Source organism: Mycosarcoma maydis, chromosome 15 (assembly GCF_000328475.2).
Source record: "Mycosarcoma maydis chromosome 15, whole genome shotgun sequence".
Lineage (NCBI taxonomy): Eukaryota > Fungi > Basidiomycota > Ustilaginomycetes > Ustilaginales > Mycosarcoma > Mycosarcoma maydis.
In genome coordinates, this window is record NC_026492.1 from 465,171 (window position 1) to 492,005 (window position 26,835).

At 53.8% G+C, this 26,835-nt stretch overlaps 9 protein-coding genes and 1 non-coding gene across 10 annotated transcripts; 5 read left to right on the top strand and 5 right to left on the bottom strand.

Annotated features, from left to right (window-relative positions):
• Window positions 1-1,370: 1,370 nt before the first annotated feature.
• Window positions 1,371-3,080, top strand: UMAG_05035 (putative amino-acid permease family protein; the record flags this gene model as incomplete). The annotated part of the gene is made up of 1 exon (XM_011393023.1): window positions 1,371-3,080. The coding sequence occupies one exon, from the start codon at window positions 1,371-1,373 to the stop codon at window positions 3,078-3,080; it is 1,710 nt and encodes a 569-aa protein (XP_011391325.1).
• An 804-nt stretch (window positions 3,081-3,884) lies between these two features.
• Window positions 3,885-5,360, bottom strand: UMAG_05036 (uncharacterized protein; the record flags this gene model as incomplete). The annotated part of the gene is made up of 1 exon (XM_011393024.1): window positions 3,885-5,360. One exon carries the CDS (start codon window positions 5,358-5,360, stop codon window positions 3,885-3,887), a length of 1,476 nt encoding a protein of 491 aa, XP_011391326.1.
• A 2,267-nt stretch (window positions 5,361-7,627) lies between these two features.
• On the top strand, window positions 7,628-8,773 carry UMAG_05037 (uncharacterized protein; the record flags this gene model as incomplete). The annotated part of the gene is made up of 1 exon (XM_011393025.1): window positions 7,628-8,773. One exon carries the CDS (start codon window positions 7,628-7,630, stop codon window positions 8,771-8,773), a length of 1,146 nt encoding a protein of 381 aa, XP_011391327.1.
• A 92-nt stretch (window positions 8,774-8,865) lies between these two features.
• UMAG_05038 (K, P-type ATPase) lies at window positions 8,866-12,258 on the bottom strand (the record flags this gene model as incomplete). Its single annotated transcript, XM_011393026.1, has 1 exon — window positions 8,866-12,258. The coding sequence occupies one exon, from the start codon at window positions 12,256-12,258 to the stop codon at window positions 8,866-8,868; it is 3,393 nt and encodes a 1,130-aa protein (XP_011391328.1).
• A 1,376-nt stretch (window positions 12,259-13,634) lies between these two features.
• UMAG_16226 lies at window positions 13,635-13,750 on the top strand. The gene has a single exon (XR_897740.1). It is a non-coding gene; the product is annotated as a 5S ribosomal RNA (ribosomal RNA).
• Window positions 13,751-14,011: 261 nt separating this feature from the next.
• UMAG_05039 (uncharacterized protein) lies at window positions 14,012-18,604 on the bottom strand (the record flags this gene model as incomplete). The annotated part of the gene is made up of 1 exon (XM_011393027.1): window positions 14,012-18,604. The coding sequence occupies one exon, from the start codon at window positions 18,602-18,604 to the stop codon at window positions 14,012-14,014; it is 4,593 nt and encodes a 1,530-aa protein (XP_011391329.1).
• A 1,005-nt stretch (window positions 18,605-19,609) lies between these two features.
• On the bottom strand, window positions 19,610-20,579 carry UMAG_05040 (40S ribosomal protein eS7; the record flags this gene model as incomplete). The annotated part of the gene is made up of 2 exons (XM_011393028.1): window positions 19,610-19,952; window positions 20,335-20,579. 2 exons carry the CDS (start codon window positions 20,577-20,579, stop codon window positions 19,610-19,612), a joined length of 588 nt encoding a protein of 195 aa, XP_011391330.1.
• A 1,761-nt stretch (window positions 20,580-22,340) lies between these two features.
• Window positions 22,341-24,058, top strand: UMAG_10711 (40S ribosomal eS1 domain-containing protein; the record flags this gene model as incomplete). Its single annotated transcript, XM_011393051.1, has 2 exons — window positions 22,341-22,344; window positions 23,280-24,058. 2 exons carry the CDS (start codon window positions 22,341-22,343, stop codon window positions 24,056-24,058), a joined length of 783 nt encoding a protein of 260 aa, XP_011391353.1.
• A 586-nt stretch (window positions 24,059-24,644) lies between these two features.
• UMAG_12296 (uncharacterized protein) lies at window positions 24,645-25,025 on the top strand (the record flags this gene model as incomplete). Its single annotated transcript, XM_011393095.1, has 2 exons — window positions 24,645-24,856; window positions 24,947-25,025. The coding sequence occupies 2 exons, from the start codon at window positions 24,645-24,647 to the stop codon at window positions 25,023-25,025; spliced, it is 291 nt and encodes a 96-aa protein (XP_011391397.1).
• A 202-nt stretch (window positions 25,026-25,227) lies between these two features.
• On the bottom strand, window positions 25,228-26,721 carry UMAG_05042 (uncharacterized protein; the record flags this gene model as incomplete). The annotated part of the gene is made up of 1 exon (XM_011393029.1): window positions 25,228-26,721. One exon carries the CDS (start codon window positions 26,719-26,721, stop codon window positions 25,228-25,230), a length of 1,494 nt encoding a protein of 497 aa, XP_011391331.1.
• Between the last annotated feature and the right edge of the window lie 114 nt (window positions 26,722-26,835).

Below are 26,835 nucleotides of genomic sequence, written 5' to 3' on the forward strand. Positions count from 1 at the left end.
GACACCTTCCATCGGACTTGTAGGAGAATTGGCATTGCTTTTATGCCCCTCATTTAGCCGTAGGAAACCGAGGCTGCAGTCAACACTCGTGACTGAACCCTGAAGAATCGTGAATTAACTCAGTTACGGATGAATCTGAATTTAGTTAGTCACGAGTGCAGAGGAGCCGGGAAAAAAAGGTTTCCTCTGTTTCGGCCGATAGAGGCCTAGTCGGCCTGGCATTCCCTTCCGACATTCACGATTTGTAATACAAAAAGACACAGCCACGTGAGCGGTAGATGAGCGAGCGAAGCATTCACCTCGTGCCTGTGAGTGATACAGTCACTGGGTGTGAGTGCTCTGCCGCCGCCAAAACTTGAATCGGACAAAGCGCTAAATTGACTTGTTCACGAGATTTGAAAAGATTCACGATTGGTTCAGGATTACCCAGAAACGAAAATCACGAATCACGAATCACGAATCACGAATTGCGGGACATGATTCGAGCCGTTGGTAACTGTAAGACGCTTCGACCAAACATATGACGGAGGTCCAACGCAAAACAGAGCCACAGTCGTGAGTTCACAGCTAGAAGGTCAACCACCATCCGAGATCAAGGTTGCTTGTCAGCTAAGTAGGGTCACTTCTTAGACGAGACCTAGCAGCTCAAACGTGCATGAGTAAGGCGCCGACTGCCTTCTCCAACTGCTACAAGAACAATCACGAATCACGAGTCACGAGTGGTGTTGGACTCCAGCGAGGCTTAAAGACAGCCTCGTGTGGACTGGATTCACGAGTTCTGTGAATCTCCTGACGAGCGGCATCAAAATCGTGAATCGTGAATCGTGAATCTCGAGCACGCAAGTTAAATTTCAAGCTCCACTCACGGGTCGTGAGTCGTAAGTCGTGAGTTGTGAGTTGAGAGTGTTTGTGTGCCCAGGCGCCAGGTCTGTTCAAGTTTAACACAGCTAAAAACTCCGACGTGCCACGGTCAGGTCCGGTCTTGGCAATCCGTGATCACGTTATTGTTCGTGATTATTCACCATTCACGATTCGAGATTCGAGATTCATGATTTGTGTGCGTATGTGGCGACCCTCACCCTGAACCGTGAAAATACAGCAAGTCGAATCGTAAATTACGAATCACGAATGTCAAACTCACGGCTGTGAAACACGACATTCGTGATTCACGATCCGTGACTTGATTGTGGAAGCCCTGTTGGATCGACATCACACAGCATCTTCTGGATGTGTCTGTGGTCTTCAACCCTTCGTGCTTGCGTCCCGACGACACCCTCTCCCGTATTCTTATAAAGGCCGCGTCGCATTCCGTATTGGACAGAAGTGTTCCCATCAATTCGCTATACGGTATTTAGCGCAAATCGCACAAGATGTCTGCCACCAATCCATATGCCGCGCAAGCCGGTTCAACATTTAAAGAGGTGGCTTCGCCCTCACAACCCTCGTCTCCGGACCACCAAAATGTCGAAAAGGCGGATTCCAAGTCGGTTTCGGCTGATGGCTCGAATGAGCCACCGGCAGAGGAGCTTCGACGAGCGCTCGGTACTCGTCACATGGTCATGATCGCCATCGGCGGCATCATCGGACCGGGTCTGCTCGTAGGTTCCGGACAGGCGTTGGCGAATGCTGGACCTGTAGGAGCCTTGATCGCCTTTGCGATCACAGGCGCGATTGTCTATTTCGTATTGCAAGCGCTTGGAGAAATGGCAACGCTGTTCGCGATTCGCGGATCATTTATCGAATATGCCGGCAGGTGGGTCGATCCTGCTCTGGGCTTCGTGGCGGGCTGGATCTACTGGGAACTGTGGATCAGCGTCCTCGCCAACGAATACAACGCCGTCGCCATTGTCATCCGATATTGGGATGGTGCTCAAGCCGTCCCAACAGGTGCGTGGATCGCCATCTTCTGGGTCCTCTTTATGGGACTTTCCATGCTTGGTGTCCTAGCGTACGGCGAGGTGGAGTTTGTGCTTGCTACCGTCAAGGTGATCGGCATCGTCGTCTTTTTCATCCTCAGCATCGTCATCAACGTAGGTGGTGCAGGAGGCGATCAGGGTTACATCGGATTCCGTTACTTCAAGACGCCCGGTCCTTTCAACGGATCCGGTTTGGACGCCCTCAACGGTATCGCCAAGATCCTTGTCGTTTCAGCAACGCTGTACGCCGGAACCGAAGCGACCGCCATCACCGCAGCAGAGGCAAAGAACCCTGCCAAGGCGGTTCCTATCGCGATTCGTTCCGTCTTCTATCGAATTCTCGTCCTCTACCTCGGCACCATCTTTTTCATCGGCCTCAATGTGCCTTCTGACGATCCGTCGCTTGTCTCGGCAAAGTCCAAGGCGGCTGCATCACCTCTTACTATCGCACTTAAGCGTGGCGGCATCGGTGCAGCTGCTTCGCTCATCAACGCTCTCATCATCCTCAGCGTGATCTCGGCCGGAAACTCTTCGCTCTACATTGCCTCGCGTACTCTGCAATCACTCGGAGCTACCGGTCGCGCGCCAAAGATCTTCGGATGGACTTCGGCAACTGGCAAAGTGCCCATCCCGGCATTGGTGCTTTCCAACCTGGTCGCTCTGATCTCGCTGCTCTCCATCAACGCCGGCGCTTCGACCGTCTTCACCTACATCATCAACATCTCTGGTGTCAGCACGTTTGTCATCTTTGCCATCATCTGCCTCTGCCATATTCGCTTCCGTCAAGCATGGCTCAGGCAAGGAAAGAGTCTGGACGAGCTACCTTTTAAGGCGTTTCTCGCTCCGTACGGTTCGTGGGGAGCGTTTATTCTCAACATCGTCTTGATGTTTTTCCAGGGCTACACGACGTTTTTGAACCCCAGAAAGGCGGCGGACATTGTTGTGGCGTACATTGTTATTCCTGTTGCAGTGGTCTTGTATTTCGGCTGGAAGCTCTGGCACAAGACCCAGGTCGTTGCGCTCGAGGATCTGGATCTGGATAGTGGAAGGCGACTCATCGAGGATTTCGAGCCTTTACAGGATTTGCCCGACGACGAGGTGCTCGAGAAGAACAAGCCGTGGTACAAGAATCCCAAAAAGATCTTCGGCCGAATCCTGGCATGATCTCCCAGCATACTTACTTTGTATCTTGCTTCGTAGTTACACCACGTCGTGCGCATTCGTGATCCTTGTCAATTCACGTATCTGCCCTGCCCCGCACGTGTGTGCTTTCAAGTCCAGACTAGCTCGATGATTATGCAGCGTTGGATGACCCGTCCGAAATGAATCAAGACCGGACCTCACCCCACCTCGCACGCAAGCAATCCGGCCAAAACCAAGTTCGGTCCCTGAACTCTCGCTACGCCTCAGCCCAACGCATACATCGTCGTTCTCCATCTTGTCGACATTACCATGGACCGTCCATTCTTTGTGGAAACGGCCATCGAATTGGTCAAGGTCGATTGCGGTAACAACCTGTCTCGTGTTACGCCCGGCACGATCGAGCAAGTGTTATCCGGAATCCAGCTTTTATACAACGCAAAAGAGCCACCTAGCGAACAAGAGTTGCGAATGCAGACACCCTCAAGTACCCATCACAGTTTTGCACTCCTTGTCCGTCTCATGTGACTCTCATCTGATCGTCTCACGCGCGTGCTACAAACATGAGCCGATTCTGTAAAGAAAAGGAAATAATGGTATTGGGATCCAGTCAGAGAGAACCAGCCCTCGACGACAGTGTACAGGCAAGAGCGCCCGCCTCCACTTCTCACAGAGAAGGAGTGGACCTTCCTGCTGCAAAAGTTGACTGGAAAGGGGAACAATATGTGTGTGCGCTCGTGGCCAGCAAGATCCATGAAAATCCAAACAAGAAAAAGAGTCAAAGTCCTGCACCAGTCAAGAGACTTGTTTTTCACCCTTGTGCGGTTGTTAGGATCGACGAGAGGTCTGGTAAACCTTGAGCGAGTTGATGGTCCAGTAAGCTTCGCTCATGTCTGGGTTGCTACTCAAGTAAGCATGGCACGAGCTCGAGCCAGTGCTTGCGCTGCAAGATTGCGATTGACCGTTCATCGCGTTACTCCAAACAGCGCCGGAGCCAGCCCAGTCACCGCACATGGTGTTGGTGAAGACGAGGACGTGGTTGTAAAAGTAGTTGCCAATGTTGCACTGGCTTGCGGCCCAATGCGCCTGGGGCTGACCCCATTGCGACGGGTCGGGCGAGCCAGAGCTAATGTCATCGGGGACGGAGCCCTTGGGGAAAAAGTAGGTCGAGATGCCGTCGGATTCGGACCAGTACATGGCATGGACACCGCCGCCGTTCTTGTTGTACTCAACCCCAAAGTCGCCACCCTTTGTCGAGGTGACACCGCAACCCTTGTTGTCGGTAGCGTCTGAAGCACAGTTGGTGGCGAGGTGGTTTTGCAAGGTAAACCTGCCCGACATGTTAGGCTTGGCGGGCACGGAGCAGCCGCCGGTGGTGTGGATCGAGTAAGTGTTGTACGAGTAGTCATTGACACCTTCGATCATGTCAATCTCACCTCCGTTAGGCCATCCACCAGGTGGGTTGGTAGGGGTGGACCACCAGGCAGGCCAGATACCACAGCCTACGGGCATGTGCTCCGCGTCGAGGATAAAGATACCGGTGGTGTACGAGTCTTTGGTGTTGATGCGGACCGACTGAGCCCAGCCGTTGTCGGCGGTGATCTTCATGGTGGCCTTGCCTTTGCTGGTGTAGATGAGACCCTTGTTCTGGGCCGAGTTCTTGTCAACATAGGTGATGGAGCCACGGGTGGGGTCGGCGTTGGTGAAAAAGTCCATGTCGTCGAAGAAAGAGTCGCCGGCGTACGACTTGACAAGCTTCCATTTGGAAGTGGAGGGAGAGAAGGATGAGGAGCCGGATGAGGAGGAGGAGCTAGAGCTAGATGATGAGCCATTGCTCGATGAAGAGGAGGAGGACGAGGAGGACGAGGAAGACGAATAAGAGCCAGAGTCGGAACTAGAGTTTGAGCTGGAGCTGGAGCTGGAGCTGGAGCTGGAGCTGCTCGAGCTGGAGTCGGAGGACGCGCCAGCGTTGGTGCGGTACTTGGCGGTGGCAGCGTTAGCCTTCTTTGAAGTGCAGGTGTTCTTGCGCTTCTGGAGGTCGGCGATGGCAGTGACCTCCTCTTCGTCGGCGTTCAAGGTAGCATTGTTGAAGCGACGGTTGAGGGCGAGGAGATCGTCGTCGGTGTGTTGTTTACGCGAATGGTGGACATGAGAGCGAATCTTGTGTCCAGTGATGACGGAACGAACGCCGCGGCTGGAACGACCCTGACCGGGAGGGGTGGCGAGCATCATAGCTTCTGGACTAGCCGAGACGACAGTCAAGGAAGCAGCGAAAGCCAAAGCAAGAGCAGAGAGGTACTTCATGATGACGACGATGATGATGAAGAAGAAGAAGAAGAAGATGCTTGGAAAGGTTGGGGGATGAAGACGAGATGCAATGCAGCTATCTATGAATCGAGAGAGGAAGAAGAGATCAAGGCCGGCTAGATCTCTAATCGTGGTTCTTGTAAAGATGCTCGTACTTTTGGATCAACCTAAAGCGCAAGTGTCAAGATAATGGGGGTATGACAGTGTGAGGTATGCTACACCAGCAGAGGGTTGGTGATGAATGCAATGCGAGAGGGTAAGGATGAAGATGGAAGAAAGAAAGGGAAAGGCGAGAACCAGCTCGTCAAAATAGTTGCAAGATGCACACAAAGAAGCTAGAGAGATGAGGGGAGGATGATGAGTAAAGAAAGGAAGGGAGGAAGAGCAAGCGAAGCATATGAATGGGGAATGTAATGTACAGCGGATTGAGTTGAGCCAGAGAGGAATCCAGTCTGCGCTTCTTGGCAGCTGTTGGCAGCCTCTAGCAGCCTTGAGTGTTGTGTGTGACCAGACGAGGTTCGAGGCGAACATGATTCAGTCACTAGTTAGGCTACGCCCCGACGACACGCCACGGAAGAAAAGGGTCTCACCTATCTCATGCTCAAGCTCGCCAAAACGAAATCACGAATCACGCCTCCTCTCATCTTCCACTCTGTTCTGTGCTGGGGTGCGATTCACGATTCTCTTGGCGCATCGGCTCTGACTGTGGTAGGTATCGTCTGCTGTCATTTGCGTGGCAATCCAATCGGATGGTCCGCGTTGCTGACCGACTGGCGTGTGACCGAGGCAGAGATTGAGAGTGAGAGTGAGAGTGAGAGGGAGGCACCGTTCCATTCGGAAAGTCCGAGGTGAAGCAAAGCTGGTCTGCGTGCGGGTCTTGGCCTGCATAGCTGCAGTGTTACAGCGTGCCAGCGGCGAGGAGTGAGGAGTGAGATTCGTGATTCGTGATTCGTGATTTCGGCTGTCAAACTAGCGCTACAGCTGTCTGCATCGCCGTCGCCTCATCCGCTCGATCTCGCCGCGTGGTCGAAAGCAGCTTGCTGGCAGAGCAAAATCCCAGTTTGCATTCATGCTTGCTTCTGCAGCTTCTGCCGACCTTTCCATTCAGAACATGTTGGAGCTTGTGTGACCTACGATCAGCTCGCCCACCTCCCTCCTTTGCTCGTTGGTCTTGGCAAACGCGAGAATGCTTGGTGGCCATCCAGGCTGTGATGATCCAAGGGGTGTTCAGAGTGTTCAGAGCATCTCCTTGCGCGATCAGGCTTGAGTGACTGTATGTTTGGAATATGTAACTGTGTGACAGCGCACACGCTCGGCGCTTCAGCTGCATGGAGTTCCAACGCGCTGGTCCTTGGCTGGACTTGGCGCATTCACGATTCGCGATAAGTTAACTAATCACGAGATTCAAGATTCGTGATTATTCATTCAAATTTCCCACCTGCGGCTACGTCTCCGAGCCCGACCAGCACTCACACTGCCAAAATCAATTTAAAGCGGAACCTCGCTTTGTCTGGCACCGTTTCGCAGATTGGTTGGCTCGCATCGTCGCCCCCTACCTCTTTGTGTTACTTGGCAAGACCATCGATCGGATCGAGCCGCCCTTTGTTCGTTGCTCGAGCCGAAACATCTCTGTGATCCCCGCTGCGTCTCGGCTCGACTTTGTTCAGCTCGCTCAGGCGAAAAGCACACACACACGCACGCACGCAAGCAAGCCGCCTGCAAAGCACACAAGGGGCGGTGATTGAAATATTGATATCACACCGAGCTGAGAGACACATACTTCGGGGTTTCCGCAATCAGCAGACTGCGTACCTTGCCAGCATTTACAGTGATCAGGCGACAACTCGCCATACAAAACTCACACCCCGACCCTTGAATTTGGCCCGCAGTGGGCTTGGCTTTCGGGGGTCAGCCATATTGATTCGTGATTATCCCAGCACGCAGGTCCACACCATGTTAAGCATTCACAGATTCGTGATTCGTGATCTATACCAAAAGATCCAACTTAACGTCGCAGTCAAGGTTCCCGCATGTGCCGTGCCGACGATGTAACACTCTAAATTGTGCGCCACGCGCTAAACCGCATCTGAAACACCGAGCTACTAATCCGCGGAGCGAACAAGGGCTGAGACATGTGAACGCTATTCGCGATTGCCGGGGCGTTCGTCGCTGGTTCACGCAGAGAGGGGCAAGGCTTCGTTATTGGCTTGTTGCGCTCGCTTCCTTCATCTCACAAAGAGCAGAAGCAAGCCATGGCGGCGAAAATGGCCGAATCCGGCCAGCCCGATGGCGCTAGCAAAACAAATTCGAACTTGCCCAAGATCGTGTCCATGTTCGAATATCTTCCATCGCCCATTCTCGAGACGTTTCGGCGCGAAGGACGAATCAACTTGATAAGTGCTCCGCCCGGACTCAGCTTTGCCGAGCTGAACGAGTGGTTGCTTAGACAACTGCCTGGTGCAGATGCGGCGATAGTCTGGCCGGTAGCAGGACAGTTTGGTGTCGACCAAATCAATGCGGCCAGCGAACGGCTCAAGGTGGTTTCGACCTACAGCGTGGGCACCGAGGCGGTGGATCGAGTCGCCTGTCGCAAAGCAGGCATTACAGTCGGCTACACGCCGTATATTGGGGACGACTCGATCGCGGAATACACCATTGCCATGCTGCTACACTTCTGCCGTCGCATCGACTACTTGCAAAGCATCGTGATGAACGGCCAATTCGCAGCGTCGCTGAGAGACGTACTATGTAATCCGACCATGCATTGTGGAGTCAGTCCCGCTGGGAAAACGGTTGGGTTCTATGGGTTTGGCAGGATTGCTCAAAAGGCAGCGGAGAAGTTGCTCGCGTTTGGCGTCGCTAGGATCGCATATACGACGTCCACCGCCAAGCCATTCTCGGCTGAAACGTTTCCACGCCTCCATGCTTTACGCCAGACCTTCTACCCCAACACCCTCATCGTCAACGAGCCTGAATTGCATGCGTTGGCAGCTCAGTCTGATATCTTGATCGTACTCTGCCCAGGCAACGCTTCCACCAATGCCACCATCAACTCGAGCGTCTTTGACAAGATGAAATCCACCGCCGTCTTGATCAACGTCGCCAGAGGAACAGTGGTCGTCAATAATGATTTGGAAACAGCTTTACGGCAGAGCAAGATTGCCGCTGCGCTCTTGGACGTGGTTCATGGCGAGCCCGATGTCGACGCTAAGCATCCCTTGTTGGCCGAGGATCTGAGAGATCGTGTCATGATTCTACCTCATGCTGCGTCAACTGTAGTCGAGACAAGAAGGTTGATGGCTGACGTGACGGCAAGGAACATTCTCACTTCGCTCGGATTTCGTGACGAGCTGCTTGGCGATAAACCAGACTTACTTGAACGACAGGCTTGGACACACTTTGCGCAATAGAAAGCATTCAACATGACCATTAATATCGTGAAAACACAAGGTATCAAGTACAGTTGCAATGCGAAGCAGAAATGTACTGGATCTTGCACCAATTACCACGCGAGCTTTGCAAGGATCCCCCTGGGCCAGGTCCTGACCACGAGCTTTCTCGTCTCCTCCAACATCAGCATACCTACACCAAACGCGATCGGCAAAAAGTAATGCTCGACATTGACGCCTCTGGTCAAAAACACCCTCTGGAACGCGGGGACGTAACTCAAAAATACGGCGATCAGCAGCGACACTGCCATGGCCGGGAAGAGGTACAAGTTCTGCGTCGACTTTTTGCCCACAGGCAGCTGCTGCAGGATTGAACGCGATTGCGTCCTCCAACCGAGAAGGTTAAACCACTGCTGAATGACCAGGTTGAAAAAGAAGACTGCGTTGGCACGGTTGAGCACCTCATTGAACTTGTCCGGGTTGGTGGATTGAACCAGTCCACCGCCGTACTTGAGCCACATGTCGGAAAAGGGTACACCGTTGCGTTGCATGTACCAGAACGCCATCGCCGACGAGGTGAGCGTCAGGGGAATGCCAACGAACAGGTACGCGTGCAGCAGCAGCTTCCAATCCGCCAAACGGTCTGTCTTGACATTTCGAGGTTTGCGCTTCAGCAGCTCGGCTTCGGGCTGTTCGTGCACCAAGCATAGCGACGAGATCCCATCGGTGCCGATGCACACAAAGATCATCTGCAAGTTGCTCAGCGCCTGCGGCAAACCAAAGAAGAAGCTGAGCAACACTGCCCACAGCTCGGCAAACGATCCAGCAGGCAACAGGTATCCCACCGTCTTTTTCAAGTTGACGAAAACAAGTCGTCCGTAGAGCAAAGCGTCGATGATGGCCGAAAAGTTTTCCAACAAGATCATATCGGCTGCTTCCATCGCCACAGCAGATCCGCCTCCCATTGCGATGCCGATGTCAGCCTGCTTGAGACTCGGAGCGTCGTTGACACCGTCGCCCGTCATACCGACGCATTCGCTTCGCTGCTGGAACTCTTTGACGATGCGCAGTTTGTGGTCAGGTGTGGTGCGCGAAAAGACAATCTCGTCAAACCGACAGATCTGCTCCCAATCGCTCGCTTCGAGCTTCATCAGATCGGCTCCGGTGAGCGAGAGTGCGTGGATTGGGCGCGTCAAGTGGTCGTCCGAGTAGGTGTCGTATACGGGCAATTGGACGTCGTGCATGTCTTGGGCGCAAAAGACCTTTTCGGCCGTGATGATACCACATTGGCGAGCGATGGCGTTGGCGGTGAGTTGAAAGTCGCCCGTGACCATGAAGAAGCGGATTCCGGCACGCCGACATGTGGAAACGACGGAAGGGATCTCAGGTCGGGGTGGATCGACGATGCCGACCAGACCGACGACGGTGAGATGCGTGTTGAGCGCCATGACGGCGTCCTCGATTGCAACCGAGGTGTCGAGCTGGTCGGCTCGAACGATCTTGCGTGCGAGCAGCAACACTCGTTGTCCGCGCGAACTCCACAACGACTGCATCGCTTCGATCGACCGCCGCACCTCGTCGGTCAACGGCACCACTTGGCCCGAAGCGTCGAGCGCCCAACTCGAGCGTTTGAGCAGCACATCCGGTCCACCTTTAGCCAGCAAGATTCTATCCTCGCTCGCGTTGAATTCGGAAGCTTCCGTGATCGACATGGCTGAAGCAACCAGCTTCTGTGCAAGTGTGGTATCGTCCCGAGCTTCGGGACGCAACGCTACGAGTTGCAACATGAACTTGTTCTTTGAATTGAAGTTCAACCTGTATTCGGTATCCCACGGCCTTGTCGTCTCCTGCACGGATTTGATCTGCTCCGCCATCCGCAACACGGCGGAATCGGTTGCATCGCCAAAGATTCTCCTCTCTGCAACGGCGAGTGACATGGTAGCAGCGTCGAATACGGCAGCGTTGCACACGGCACCGACGAATTGCACCTGTTCAAACGCATGACCCACCGGTCCGGCGGCTCCGTGAATGTGGTGCTGCGCATCTTCTGGGGTTGATTCGAAGCCGACGACTCCGACACTGGTTGCTGTCATGTTGTTCGAAGTAAGCGTTCCTGTCTTGTCGGAACACAAAACGGAGACGGCACCCAAAGTTTCGCATGTGGAAAGCTGTTTGCAGAGGATCTTTGCTTTGCTCATTTTCTGGGCGATGACGGTGAGCGAGAGTGTTACGGCGACCGGCATACCTTCCGGTAAGAAAGCGACGAGGATCGAGACGACGTTGACGAGCAGTTGCGAGACCGACATGAATTCGGGATGCTTGGGTTTTAGATAGGCACCCCAGATGATGATGCAGATCACAGCGAGTGCAATAGCGATAGCAGCGATGGTAAGGACAAAGTAGCGCACCTCTCGTTCCAGCGTGGTCAAGCCAGTCTTTGGACGATTTGTCATAGCTGCGATTCGGCCAAACACGGTATTGTCACCCGTTGCCACGACTACACCGATGGCCGAACCGGTAACGCAACTGGTACCTGCGAGAGCGATGTTTCTGGTTTCGAGGTAATTTTCGTCAGTCAGATCGACGGTTCCTGCAATGGGCTCCGCCTCACCCGTGACGACGGAACGATCGAACTTGACTTGGTTGCACGAAATCAATCGCAGGTCAGCTGCGATCTTGTTGCCGAGCGAAAGCACCACTATGTCGCCCACCACGAGATCGGGCGCCTGGATGCTGTTGTGTGAACCGTTGCGGATCGCAGTGACAGCATCAGGGAGCATTCCTGCGATGGAATCCATGATTCTCGAAGTGGAGAAATCCTGCCATGCGTTGAAAAGGGCTTGGATGACGACCACGACCAACAGCACTACCGCGAGCGCTAAATTTGACGTTTGCGGATTCGGGTTACCCAGCGGCTTCCACGCGATGAACGCCAAGATCGAACAACCAATAAGAAGCGTTCCGAACCCACCAAAGACGTATCCAAAGCATTTCTGAAGCAGACGCTTGGGTGGTTTGGACATGACGTTTTTGCCGTTCTGCTTGAGTCTTCTTTCGATCTGATCGGTATCTAGACCGGTGGTGGCGGAGGTGGATGTACGCGAAAGCACCTCATCTACCGAGATTCGGTGCCAGTCGAGATCGTTGATCTCCTTGACGGCGCGCTTGTCAGACTTGTGCTTCTTGTTTTCATCTGCAAGTCCGCCTTGCGAAAGCTGGATGGAGAGCGTGCGGAACTCGACGGGCACTTTGGCCGACGGATCGATGCGAGACGGACCGCGCAAAGAGCTAGCAATCGAGTGAGTGCGTTCGAGGCGACGTTGATCGTTGATGGATTCGTCGAATCGCGTGGTACGCGAGCGAAGAGCCGAAAGATTCGTACCAAAGCTAAGCGAAGCTCCCAGTTTCTTTGAGGCGTTGTTGGTAGGGGCAGCATCGCCGCGTTCGACATCGTTCTTTTCCGAGAACGAGTCGGTGCTGCTGTGTGAGCGTGTTAGTGGTGCCATGATGCCGGAGTCGGACTGCGCGGATGCAGAAAAAGGGGATGGTGTTGGTGTCAAGTCAAAGAGCGAAGACGGCACGAATGAGGAAGGGCTTACTTTTATGAAGAGAGACTATCAGCAATCACGAATGGTATCCACTATCATGGCTCAGATGGGTCGGCGCGGCTGGCGCACCAGCTTTCACCTTGGGGGGGTCAAAGCACACATGAAACAGCCAATCGAAGCGGTGGGACCAAGGGTGGGCAATACAGCAACACACAAAGGGGGGTGGCACATGCAGCACCAGTCTGTGCAAGGACCGAGGGCATAGCTTGGCATCAAGAGCGAATCAGGCGTATACGTTGTAGAATAACAGCGTCTTTCAAGCTATCAGGTATGCATGTGATCTTCGACACCTGGCCTACGCTAACTCACGACTGGTACGCGAACTGAAGTGATAGGCCATAGTCGACAAGCAAGAAGCGCTGCTCAGTCACACAGGCACTATCGAACTCCGGGGTTGCGGTGCACCAAGGCCGCAGAAGCGATGAATTGCCCACGTTGTGCAAGGGATTGGAATTGGAATTGGGATTGGGATTGGCGTATAGCAACAGAACACGAAATCACGAATCGTGAATCATGAATGGAAGGAGGGTTAAGGGTAGATTTACGATTTATGATTCGTGATTCGTGATTGACAGCACACAGCTGCCGGCGGTTGAATTCTAGACCCTTGACCCACGACAACACGAAAGCCGCCTAATCAAGTCACAGAGTTACTCACGACTCGTATTTTGTTTGTTTTTTGCCCTGAGGCCCACACTCTGTGACTCCTGACTCTTTCGTCTGCTCTCCACGCTCACACGTCATGTATCAGTTAAAGATTACAATCACGAATCCAAATCCGATTCCTGATTGGGTTGTCTAGACACCCTTTTGGTAGGTTAAGCTTCAAGTGTATCACACGCCAGTCCACGATCTATCGAGTTTACCGTGGCCTAACACCCACCACTGGTTGCCACGTCGACACAGCCACGCAAGACAGGTTCACACATCGCGTGTCGCACGTCGTCTCGTGTCTCACTCTGTGCAATCGTGAATCGTGAATCGTGAATCGTAAATCGTAAATCATGAATTCGTGACAGCATTGTGCACTATTCGTGATTCACGACTCGTGATTCCGAGGATGCGTGGTTGCGCCTCTCGATCCTATCCTCTTTCGCTCTGTCCAGGTCGAGTGCTGGCTCAATTCAGCGTGGCTCCCAGGTGTACAAACCGGGCCATTGACAATTCGTGATTCGTGATTCGTGGTTGTTCCGTGCCACATGATACGCTCCACCCACGCAACCAATTCGCTACATACTGTACCTTAACCCGACATTCACGATTGTCCATCATCTGCGGCCATAGAACGTCGAAAGCACCGCATCCCGTCCGATCTGCGCAGGCAAAGCGTCGTGTCGCCTAGTCAGTACTGCGCTCGGGGACCACGTGGGAATTCTAGGTGCTGCAGTTCGTTTTGTTTTTGTTTTGTTTTCTTGCTCTGTTTTTTATATATACTTTCCATCCACGTTCCTTTACGCGCTCTGTTTTTCTACGTACTTCCACAGACGACAGTCACGAGTCCAGTAGCGAACCGTCATGGCTTCGACCTGTCGTCGTCAAACAGCTCAATCACTGCATCACAGACGGTCTCGATGCAGAATCACGAATCATGAATGAAACGATTAGCGATAAACAGTGATACATAATACGAAAGGTGAAGCTGCATGTTGGATTACGGCTTCCACCATTTTTTCTTCTTGGCGTGGACGTGCGCCGCTGCACCAGTGGCCTGGGTATCGTCGTTGCCGACCCTCGTTGCAAGTGCTGCCGATACCGTTGATGGAGCTATGCACACAGACATGGACGTAGAGGGCGGCATGGATGCGCGTGTCTGCGCATAGGCATCCTCGATCGCCGACTCGAATCCATCCGAACTCTCACGTGCATGCTGGCCGTCGTTCGCCTTCTTTCGACCCACAGCAGACCGTGGCAGCGAGTAATTGCGCGCTACGTTCGACGCCGTCTGATCCGAAGACTGCCTTGGACACGTCTCTACCTCGTCTGCCTCGTCTGCCTCGTCCGCATGCTCGTCCGTCTTTGAGCGCACCGGCTGCTTGCTAGGACCGCTGGTGAGCGATCCACGCGCACCGCGAACCATGGCCGCAAGCGACGACGCCTGATTTGACCCAGCAGCAGCAGAAGCAGCAGCAGCACGCTGCGTCGCTTGTCCCAGTTTGCGCGCTGGAGTGGGCGACCAAGTTGGCCCCGACTGCGAGGCTGCTACACGCACCGCCTTAGCTGACTGTTCTGAGCGGCGAGACACGGCCGATTCAGGACTCGCACCAGAAGCCATGGTCCGCAAAGAATGGACAGCCTCAAACGTCGAGCCGTCATCTGTTTCCATCAGCGTCCCTACCGTCTGCAAGCCCAACTCTGATTCGGCTGCATCGCCTAGCGCTGGCGACACAGATGTATCTGCCGCTTTGGTGACCTCGTCCATGGCGACCCTTCCAAAAGCGACTGAAATCTGGGACGCAGCAAGCGCAGCGGCCTCCTCATCTGCGCGCAGCAAGCGGTACGCCTGACGAAGTTCGTCGTCCGATCCGTGGTCATCCTCTACATCGCCATGTCTCACATGCGTAACGCGGTACAGTAGCCTTGCACCAACACCATCGGTCGTCTGCCGCGTTATACCACTGCGACTGTCCCTCATCTCGCTGCCTCTCCTTCTAGCGCCGACCATGTTGAACGAAAACTGTGGCACACGCGTCTCTGTCGTAACCTGCAATGTTTTGCGACTGGTTCGGGAAACCACACCAATACTCTTCCTTCTGGCGCTGCTTGGCGAACCTCCATCGAGATCAGAGTCTGTATGATCAATCGAGAGCTCAAGCGTTTTGGCCGGATCTGTCGCTCTAAACCACGCAGTGGCTGCACTGACCGTAGCTCGGCGACTTCGCATGCGTACACTCCCAGACCTCGGCAAAGCATCGCTAGTGTCTTGTGCATCGTCGCCCACCGTCACCGTGCCAAAGCTGCAGGTAGACGACGAAAACGACGCAACAGATGCATCGCCTTGATCATCACAAGGCCGTGTTGTATCGCCGTGATGCTGTGACATGGCAGATCGTTGCAGTTGCTCCCATGGAATGGGACGAGGATCGAAGCCTGCTTGCTCGATGCACCTACCTGCCGCTTGCTCGATATGACGGCAGATCTGCACAAACTCGTGCGTCTTTTGCTTGATCCTGGCTGCTTCGCTCTGACCGTTCTTGCTGCTACCCGTATTTGAGCCAACAGACGAAGCGTCATGATGAGGCATGGCTGCGGCGCTAGGCGACAAGTCGACTTTCTCGTACTCGTGCGCGGTATCAGTGACAAAGCTGACAAACGCTGCTAATGCCTGCGGTTGGTCGAGCATGTAGGGCGGCCGAGGAATGGATTCTCGATGCAAGCGAGACAACGAGTCAAGCCGATGTAGCGCTGCAGCCTGTAGTGCAGAGTCGCCATCGATTCGCATCCCCAGCCACTGACTTGGCGCCGAGGTTGGCGGCTCAGTCGAGATGACGCTGATGTAGTCGTCGTATGCCGAAGAGTAGGTATGCAGGAGATCATTGAGCGGCACTAATTCCCAGTCCTTGTCCTTGTCAAACGACGTCTTTTTGCTAGCAAGGGCAAGCAGCACCTTACTGAGCAGTAAAAGCTTGCGAGACGCACTGCGGCTTGGTTGACATGGTGCGAGACCGTACAGCTGCGGGCTGTTGAGAGCTGCACAGAACAGACGCAAAAACACAAACGCGCCAACACCTTGGATACCCGGTCGGGTCGACTTGGTGCCACGGTAACGCTCGTTGACCTTGGTCCGCACCTTGTGAAGCACAGTGCGCAGGTCCGGAGGACAGCTGTGGCGCTGGCGATAAATGTTCTGCCACATGGATTCACTCAGCTTGCGAAGCGCGTTGATGGTTATGGGGCCGTCTGGGATCGTCTCGATGATGTTGTCCGGAAACGAGGGTGGCGAGCGAATCGAAGTGCTAAAGTCAAAGGGAGCGTCGTCGCCGCCGACCGAGCCAGCGCTGCTGATAGACGCGGCTGTGTCGGGGCGAGAAGGCACATGAGGGTCTTGGCAGATCTTACGCACTGTGGGACCGAGACAATCGTCAAGCCACGAAAGCGTCAGAAGCCTCTGAAAATGGTCAATGGAACGTGAGAGAAGCGTGTTGGCGCGGAAGAGCAACTCGGGCTCCATCTTTTCACCCCAACTGGCGCTCTCTAGCTCGATAAAGTGCGAGATACGCTCAGCCATGGTACCAGAGGCGGCGCAAATACGAGTGAGCTGCGAGACGAGCAGATCTTCGCGCATGGTAGTCGCGAGCTCGCGAAACACTTGAATAAAGTCGTCGTCGCTGTGAATCTTGCGGTAGACCTCGTCGTACGTGCTGAGTGGCATGACAGCACCCTCTTGGAGGCGTATAGACACGCAGAGTTCGCCCACCACACCTCGATGAAAGCGTGTGGGAGGTCTAGCATCGTCGTCTTCGTTGATGGCGAATGGAGCAGGTTGCTGCTGCTGCTGCGACAGAGATGGAAAGGTGGAGGTGGACCAGATAGGAAAACGCCCTTCAATCTCTTCGTTTCTGCGCAACGTTGCGATAGGGATCTCTACGATTCCCAACAGGATAAATTTGCTGACGGCCGAGGGAGAGCCGGTCAGAGAGGTATTGGTCTTTTGTGTCGGGTGAAGTACTTCGATCGTGAGCGACTTGGCATCGCCGACATCGTCGAGCTTGAATTTGTCAACGGCAAACGCGCTGTTGTCGGACTGCGATAGGCTGGTACGTGCAACCAGTTCGCCATCCACACGTATGCGACAGTAGCGGTCGAAGCGGGCTTTCTCATAGCGATCCTTATCGTCTCGACGCTGCTGCGCTGAAGCTCGACAAGCCATGCCGAAGCTCGGCGCGGTTGCCTCACTAGCTGGAGTAGGATTGCTAGCGAAACGGGAGGCACCCGACTGACCACTTAAAGGACCCGAGAAAGGCTCGACTTTCGAACTAGGCTCGTTGACTGGCTGAGGCGGAGCGTCATGAAGCGAAGCAGCGCGCGATCCGGGGCGGCTCGAGCCGCTGCCTGCATAGTCATCGAGGTCTTGGTGGGCACGGATGCCGCTGACGGATGGTTTGGAGTTGTGGAGCAGTCGAGAGTTGGGCCGTGAACTCGGTCGCGAACTTGCTCGCGAGGATGCCGACATAGCGTCTTCAGTCAAGTGCTCCGACGCGGGCGAGTCATCTTGGTCGTCGAGACGCAAGCAGGCTAGCTGGTGCGATAGGGAGCGATGTGGCTCACCGGAATTTGTGGAAGCGCCGCCTACCGAGGTTGTGCTGGTGGGTGAATTTGGATGCGGGAGCGAATGACTACCGAACGATGGGGAGGGGAAAGAAGGCGCTGTGTCGGTAAGAGGTTCAGCGAGCTCTGCAGGCCATTTGGGCATGATGCTTTTGGCGTCCGAGATGGTAATGTCGAGTTGTCGAAAGAAGCGATGCGTTCCGCCTGCATCGATGGAGGCGGGAGAGCCATAGATCTCAGGGATGGTATAGATGTGGAGAAGCGTACGGAGATACTGAAGTTCTTGTTGGCTGTTGAATTGGATAAAGATGGGCTCGGTGCCGTGCGCTCGCTCTTGTTGCAAAGCAGCCTCCTGCTTGCGGGTAGTGATGGATACCTCGGTCCTGACGCGTGGTGGTTTGGGTCGGATGAAGAGAACATGAGGTCTACCGAAAAGCGAGTCATCAACCGATCGAACGTCGGAGGACGAGAGGGCATCGCAGTAGACAGTATGCGCGAGCGAGTTAGCTTCGCCAAAGATGGAAAGGCTTGCATTTTCACGAAAGATGAGGATGGCGCGCTTCCATTGTCCCAAGGGTCCAACCGAAGAAGAAGGTGCATTGAGGCGCGCTTTGCTTGGCTTTTCACGGAGCCAGGAGTTTCCGCCATGACGAAAGCCGAATGAGGCGCGCTCGAAGATGGCTTCGTGGCTGGGTTCCGAGGAGCGGATCTGCGCAGTAGAGGTACGAATTGAGAGCTTTTGCTTGACGTTGGCCGCATCACGGAACAGAGGTGCTCTTGCCAAGGTGGAGGAAGCGTTCTTGGAAGGGGTAGGCCACCACACGTGTACATCAATCGATGTTTGGGCATCGCCAGCTGTGGCTATACGCGAGGAAGCGTTGATGGATCCTGAGACAGAGCGCGGCCTTGCAAAGCCAGCCTTATGACGCGAAGCCAACGTAGACGGTAGCGTGGGATCGAAAGCATCGTTGCGGCTCATCTCGGAACCAGAATCCTGGGCAGTCTACGATGCATCCAAGGCTTGCGCATTCGAGCTAGCTTGAGACGACCGAGTTGATGTGTCAGAGGTACATCCATGGGGCGATGGCGATGGCGATGGTGGGAAGGGAGCTCTTTTCCTGCCGATCTTGTGTTTTCTTTAATCCATTCGAAATAATGTGATTATTTCCTTTATTTCCTTATTTCCCTATTTCCCTATTCACGATTCCCTCACTTATTCACGATTCACGATTCCCTGTTCTTTATTCCTTATCCCTTGTTCTTTATTGCAACGCTGAACGCCGATGTAAAAATACGTTGAAAAACCCTGTCATTTAAGTAGAAACAGCATATCGTCAATCGTGAATCACGAATCTGGTGTCCTTGCTCCCATGTGTCCCACTCACGACTAACAAGGAGAGGATCACAGCATACAGCACGAGTGCTACGGTAGTGCTGAACGACGGTTGCAACGCTGTTCAACAGAATGGCTTAGTCTTAACCCCTCGGTCGTCTGTCGATCGTCATCTGGGTTAGCTGGCCATCTGACTTCTATGACTACCCTCGAGGCTACCTTCTTTTGCTCTCTCAGCCAGCCATTCTTCTTGCAGCACACGCTGCTATCTATCGTCACGGAAGATCAGATCTAGAGAAGCAAGAGTTGGATTTTTCATCGCTTGTGTGCATGTGCGTTACGGGGAAGAATGTGAGGAACAACAAGTACACAACGTCCCGCTATGGGGGCGTCTGAAAAGAGGAGATAAGGTGGTGCAGCCCGTCTATCGTATCATAGACAAGCATGCAGGCGTTCACGCCAACCAATCAAGCAAGCGACATCTTGATTGCGTATGGTCGCTCTGCCCACATTTTTGTTTTTCGGGTGTGGTGGGTGACGGGGTAGTGGCGCAAGAGCGCCATCGAGTCACCAAAGGATGTTGCGAGCCAGAGCTCCGTATCAAAGAGGGTAATGCAGGGAAATCGGGGCCATGAATCAAGTGTGAGACGCTTAGTTGTCCGACGAGAACATAAAGCTAACGTCACGGCCAGTGAGCTTCTTGTAGACCGACGAGAAGCTGTCCAGCTTGTACTCGAGCGAGGTGGCGTCCTTCGAGTCCAGGTAGCACTTGATCAGGCGGCTCCCGTCAGTAGCAACACGCGTGCGCTTGCCGGTGATCTCCGAGGGATAAACAAGGTCCTCAAGGATCGACTCGTGCACGGCGGTGAGCGTGCGCGAGTGAGGGCGGGGCTGCTGGTTACGGTTCTTTCGGCTGGGCTTGCCGAGGATGCGGCGCTGGCCGACAAAGACAACGTGGCGGTCAGAGAACTTCTTCTCAAGCTCACGGGTGAGACTGCAAAACATCAAGCCAAGACAAGAATCGAAAGTCAGTATCCTCGCTTTGCCATTCTACGGTGCGAAGCGCATCGAGTCACAGCAGCAGCAGCAAGACGACCACAATCGCGGAGAGGAAGCCGCATCACCTCGTCACCGTGTCTCGAGCGTCTTGTCAGATAGCTTTGGAATCTGGACAATAAGGCTGCCTTCCATGCCAAGCAATTCTTCCTGCTTGAGATCCATCTGAGCCAACAAAACGCAATCTGTTTTTGCCCCGAATAGACCATTCCATACTGATCACATCTGCCCGACTGAATCGGTGTTGGGTATGCTTGGCGTGGTCGTCGAACGATGCTGCTGCCGAGTTTGCTGGTTGCTGTGCTAAATCAAATGCTTACCGCTGCTGGATCTTGTGGAAAGCCTTGAGCTGGGGCATGGGCACAAAGACGACGATAGCCTTCTTGCCGCCCTTGACCTCGATCTCCTTGGCGCATGAGATCTGGAGGGGTCGGAGCTCAGCCTTGAGCTCAGAGACGTTGGACTCGAGGTCGATGAGGGCCTGAGCGACAACGGTCTCGACCTCATCGGCGGGGCCGGTGGGGGCGTTGGCCGTGCGGAAGATCTTCTGCTGAACGGAAGCCATATTGACTATGTGAGGGACGGAGTCTGTACGAGAGACGCAAGAGAGCGAGTCAGCGAGGCTGATCGTATATTGAAAAAGTCGTAATCACCTCCATCGTCATCGCAAGCATAGACTGCAAACATAAGGGTCGCACTGGGAGCCGTGGCATGTTTACGCAAGGTCAGCCTTGTTGGAAAAATGGTGTGAAACGTTGGCAAGGGTGATGTGTGAAACGTGGGCCAATGATATGACGTTTGCGGTTAACCTCCTCATCTTCCTAATGCATCTGCATCCCATCTGGATCTGGTCGCTGTTCTGTTGGCACGCTCCACATCTGTCCATAGCAAGAGCGAATGATCCATATGGACGCTCCGGCTGCTCCGCTATCAAGCTAGCACATTGCCAATTTGTTACCATCGACGCGAGGCGGCAGTTGTTTCCCGCGATTGCTATCAGAGCGATGCATCTCCAGCTAGCATATTTGTTTTGACCCCGGTTTGCTTTGTCATGGATCGTCCAAAACTTTCTCTGCCTGTCCAGCCTTGTGCCACTCGCTGCTTTGCTGCTGGGAAATAGGGTCTGCGACCATATCTCTTGACTGTGCAACGATCATGCGGTGGAAGTGACGATGCGATGCTGATTATGGGAGACGTACAATAGCTTCGGTGTATAGGCGTAGGATCACCGTGGGTAGTTGCAAGAACAAGATGATCAAAAGCGTCCTGCTGTTGGTGCTGATGGGAATTTGTTGTACGTTGGATGCAATTGTTGGCGTTCGCGATGGTACTGATGACGATGACGAAGAAGATGATGACTTTGGCAATGCAATGCAGCCAAACTTACCTTGAGGATGGAACACCGGGTGATGACTTGGTGAGGAGAGGGATCGTGATGGCAAGAAGATTCAAAGTCAAAGGCAGAGGGACACAGCGTCCTGCCTGCTCGACGACGTTGGGCTATCGCGCTTGACTCTCTGACTCTCTGACTCTGCTGACTCTGACTGTTGCAACTCGGCTGATTTTCTCAACCTGTCTTTAGCCAGGACGCCAACACTCTGGCTCACCTCACACACCTCGTCCGAAATTTCAGGCTTGCTCACCAGTCATCCTGCCTGCTCCTTACACCTGCTTTCCCACAGCGTTCGTTCTTGGTGCACACTCCAGCTCCTCAGCTTGCCAGCTGCCCTCGCAACCTCGTCGTCGTAGCTAGCTGACTATAGCCAGACAGGGCAAGAAAGCAGACTCTCTGATCCTTCGGGTGTACGCGTACGCCAAAATGTTGATTACAAACTTAGTTGTTCAGATCGAAATAGAAATCTATCCAGGGGGTTCCAAGCACGTGACTTACAGCTCCGGCCGAACTTGTCTTACTAGAAAGTTGGAAAAATTTGAATATTTTTTCAGCAGCAGAAGGCGAGAGATTCAAATTTTGTATAGCACACATCGACCCTGGACAGTATGAATTGCTGCTATTCAAGTCGACTGTAAACAAGAGAAGGCGGGCGAGGCCTGAGGCAGCCACAGGAGCCGCGCCAGCCAGGTGCGGTCAAGTGTCAACCAACGCAGCCAATCAGTCCATCAACCGCATCGAAAGCAGGCCAAATTGGCAAATCAGTCAGCCACTGAGCCAGCCAAATCACGAATCAGTCAGTCTCGTTGCCAGCCAGTCAAGAGTGTGAGAGTGAGAAGCGAGTCGAGTGAGAGGAGAGACAACAAGAATTCAAGCCTACACATCGTCCGTTCTCTCACTGATCCATCCTTCCTCAAGACATATCGATTCATCATGGGTAAGTGGTCACCCCAAACAGCAGCAGCAGCAACCGCCCCTACGATCACATCCTGCAAACGCCATGAGACCAGCATTTTGACGACGACAACGACAACAACACCAGCAGCATCACCGAGTATCCCGCCCCATGAATTGCAATTCAAACCATCCCCAGTAGCAGGATGTCATAGACGATCGAGGTCGCCTTAAAACCACGACGGACCCTCCTTGCCCAGCCACAGACCCGACAGCCGAACGAGGCTCTTGCTACCGTATCAGCATTAGGGCAGATTCTACGTTCATTCCCAAACAGTGTTTGGCAGTCACACTAAAGGCACCATGGAGGTCCAGGACAGATGCATTTTCGGCACAGTATGGAAACGTTCGGACAGAAGCTAGCACAGTATCAAACGTAAAGTCTCTGTCGACACACAAATGGCATGTTCGATGTTTTTTAAGACGCATCAGTCATAGGCACCGACGATTCGTCGATTGATGTGTTATCGCTCTAGCAGACATGCAAGGGCAGCATCTACATTTCCTCATACGAATGTTGCAGCAATGTTCATCACGGCAGGCTGTCATGGCGCAGGAGAAAAAAACCACCATTTCTCATTGACATGGCTGTCGATGATTGAAAGAGGCCGCAGCTCAGGCCTTGGTCAGGTTTACACCATTAGGGGTCGTCCCGATCAGTATTCGACACGGAGCAACAGTCTCTTCCAACCTGGTCTGTCCGTTCTGGCACCCGATGCGACACGCTTCTCACACCTCTCTCGATCGTCGCCCGTCAATTGCCGCCATGCTGATGCTCTTGTCGTAGCAGGATGCGACTAGGATAGCCAATGCTCCAACGCCATAGCGCGCTTCTGTGATGCAAAAGCGTCTTTTTGTCTTGAACATGTATCACTGACTTGTGTTTCGATCCGTTCCATTATTTCACCCCATCCACAGCTGTCGGAAAGAACAAGAAGCTCTCCAAGGGTAAGGGTCAGAAGAAGAGGGCTGTCGACCCCTTCACCCGCAAGGACTGGTACGACATCAAGGCTCCCACCTTCTTCGAGAACCGCAACGTTGGCAAGACGTTTGTCAACCGATCGCAGGGTCTCAAGAACGCCGATGACTCGCTCAAGGGCCGCATCGTCGAGGCCTCGCTCGCTGACCTCAACAAGGATGACGAGCAGGCTTACCGCAAGTTCAAGTTGAAGGTCGACGGCATCCAGGGCCGCACCTGCCTCACCAACTTCTACGGTATGGACTTCACCTCGGACAAGCTGCGCTCGCTTGTGCGCAAGTGGCAGTCGCTTATCGAGGCTCACCAGGATGTCAAGACCACCGATGGCTACCTCCTCCGTGTCTTTGTGATTGCCTTCACCAAGAAGCGTGCCAACCAGGTCAAGAAGAACACGTACGCCAAGTCGTCGCACATCCGAGCCATCCGCCAGAAGATGTTTGAGATTGTCCAGCGTGAGGCCAACTCGTGCGACCTGCGCGAGTTTGTCGCCAAGCTCATCCCTGAGGTGATCGGCCGTGAGGTCGAGAAGGCTACCCAGGGTATCTTCCCCCTCAAGGACGTTTACGTTCGCAAGGTCAAGGTTCTCAAGGCACCCAAGGACGACCTCAACAAGCTCCTCGAGGTTCACGGTGGTGCCGCGATTGCCGGTGCTGAGGATGCTGGTGTCAAGGCCCGCAACACCGAGTTCAAGGAGCCTGCTCCCCTTGCCTCTGTGTAAGCTATCCATTCTCACAACACCATCTCCGATTCCTTCGCATTTTTCTCCACACACACACACATACACACCTATGTTTTCTCTTTGGTCTAGCAGCCAAAACAAAAGGGGCCGTGTCCCTTCCTCTGTACAATGATGCCCCACACGCAAATATCTTCTGAAGCAAAATGATTTCAGGGATTGACTCAAACCTCAATTGGGCTCGGTGGCGTGATATGATTTGCAACCTTGAGACTGTGAAGCTTGGCCGCAGAGCGCGAGGCGTGCAAGTCGACAGCGGTAAGACATGGAGAACGGCACGGATCGCATGGGCAGAACCGATGGGCAAAGCGAGCTGTGAGGAGGGCGACGCGTTACGTGCTACAAGAAGAAGATAAACGGACGACGGGGGGTCGCTGTTGTGCACACGCGCGAGAAAGTCTGTAAGTGCTGCGTTGACACCTCCACCCGCCACCCGCCACACGTGCTTGTTTTCCTTCCGAGAAGACCCTAAGCAACACACTCTTGACTCACGACTCGCGACGCGGAACTCGATACCGTTTTCTCACACTCTCATCCATACCAAGGCCTTGGGTTAAAATCGTTGGACATGTCATCATCAACATCAGACTCGACGCGGCCACAACGCATCCTCTCGAATCGAGAAGAAGACACGTTGATGAAACAGCAAAAAGCCAAAGCGCTCAAACAATGTCGTGCGCAAATGCAAGATTTCGTCGAATGCTCCAAGACTCGAACTATCAGCATGCTGTGGAGCTGCAGAGATCAGAAACACGCCTTGCGCGACTGCTTGCGCACGTAGTAAGTGGCTCACATCCAACACACAGGTAAAGAGACAGAAGACAGTTGACTCATCTTGTGGTTTCTGTGTCGACCCCGCGGTGAATACAGTACGAGCGAAGAAGCGATGGAACGGGAGAAACAGACCTTTTTGCAACAGCCAAGAGATTCCGATTCGAGACATGTATAGACACACAACATACATAGGCACACACACACACACACACACACACACACACACACACACACACACACACACACACACACACACATAGCCAATCATCACCTTTCAGCCTGCCACTTTGCCCGATCTGTGTCGGCTGAACACGCTACACTCGCCATACGCAATCTCGTCAAGGCTGAGAATCGATCCGATTCGCAATTTCTACGTCTCAAGGAGCAACAGAGGCAGCTGGCGAACGATCCAGTTGCGACAACCATGCAAGGAATGCCGCACACACCTCGCTGTCGGTCTGCTGCATTGAGCTCAGCTTGGCAAACGGCTTGCTGTCTAGATCGACCAGTTTCGTCTCGCCTTGCACACCGCTCTCGGTCTGATGGAAGCGGAGCAGCATCGAGCAGTCTTTGAATGAGGCCGAGACGAGGAATGCCTGCACTGCGTCTTCGAGGCTTACCTCGGCAGTAGTGCCCGACAGGAAGGAATCGAGCATGGCTGCAAGTTGAGCAGCAGCGAGGTTGCGGGTGAGCGCAGGAGGGAGGTCGACGTCGGATGAAGCTTGGCCAAGGACGTGCGATTGAGTGCGCCGAAGCCAGAGATGTGCAAGACCTTCAACGTCGAGTGGGTCAAGCGCTGATTGCAGGTGAGCTAGGCGGGAGAGGACACTCACTGTCGACCACTCGTCGTTCTCGCCAAGCACGCGCTTGGACAGCTCTTTATCTAGATGTTGCGTCAACGCTCCCTTTAGCCTACCTTGTACCGAATTGTCTGTACCCAAGAATTGAGCTATAGCCTCGAGTGTCACGCTGTCCTGAGGATCCACAACAGCGCCGTTCCAAAACAAGCGCAGATTGTTCGTCTTGCCCTTGGTATCGATCCAGTCGTCCCACAGCGCTTTGATGGCTTTCTGCTTCCTCTCCGAGTCGCAACTGTAGAGGTCGACTGGATCGTAGAGACGTTCGAATTGCTCGATCGACATCTGGCCGGCGTGGTCGGCAGCTGCATGCTTCGCCACTCGGTGCATGCGATAGCGCGAGTACCTCGCTTTGATCTCGACATTTGGAGAGCTGGGAGGTATCGAGTCGATGCGCGCTAGAAAGCCCCATTTCGGCTTGATCTCTACACAAAGCACCGCTCTCTGCGCAGAAGGAGACACAGAGACGGGTGCAGCGACGTCCTCTACAGCGTAGATGTAGGACAATGCTTCAGACCGAATCCGAGCTGGGTGTGTACGACGAGCAGCAGGACGTTGCATCTCGATGCGTGCTGAGAGCATATCGATCACATGCCTGTCTCTAGCTGTTACGATGGGGATCCGCATGCATTTGGGAAGGACCGTAGCATCTCCCAGAAGAGGTTGCACGACATGTCGAGTAAACTGTTCTGCTTCTTGCTCGTCTTCTTGATTCGACTCTGACTTGGACGGGAGACTCTTGGGAATGCGCAAAGCGTACGTGCATGTCAAAGTCGCAAAGGGGCTCTTACCGGCTTGAATGCCCCCGACAGGGTCGAACGAAAGAAGCACGTTCTTACCGCCTTCCGCATGATACTTCCATTCTGATGGATCGATATCCGAGATCGAAATCGAGACTGGGTTGGCCGTAGCGCCTGCTTGCAAGGGTGAATGAAATATGCGTGACTGTTGAGACGTAGAGATTGTCGACTTGAACGGTGTCTGATGACTCGGCTGGAAGCGGGTTGGCGGCATCTTTGTCCAGATGATGGTGCCTTTGTGATTCACGATTGCCAGTAACGACGACTCTGGAAGAACAGAGAGATTCACGATTGGACCCTGTACCGTCAATCCGTGATGTTGCATGTC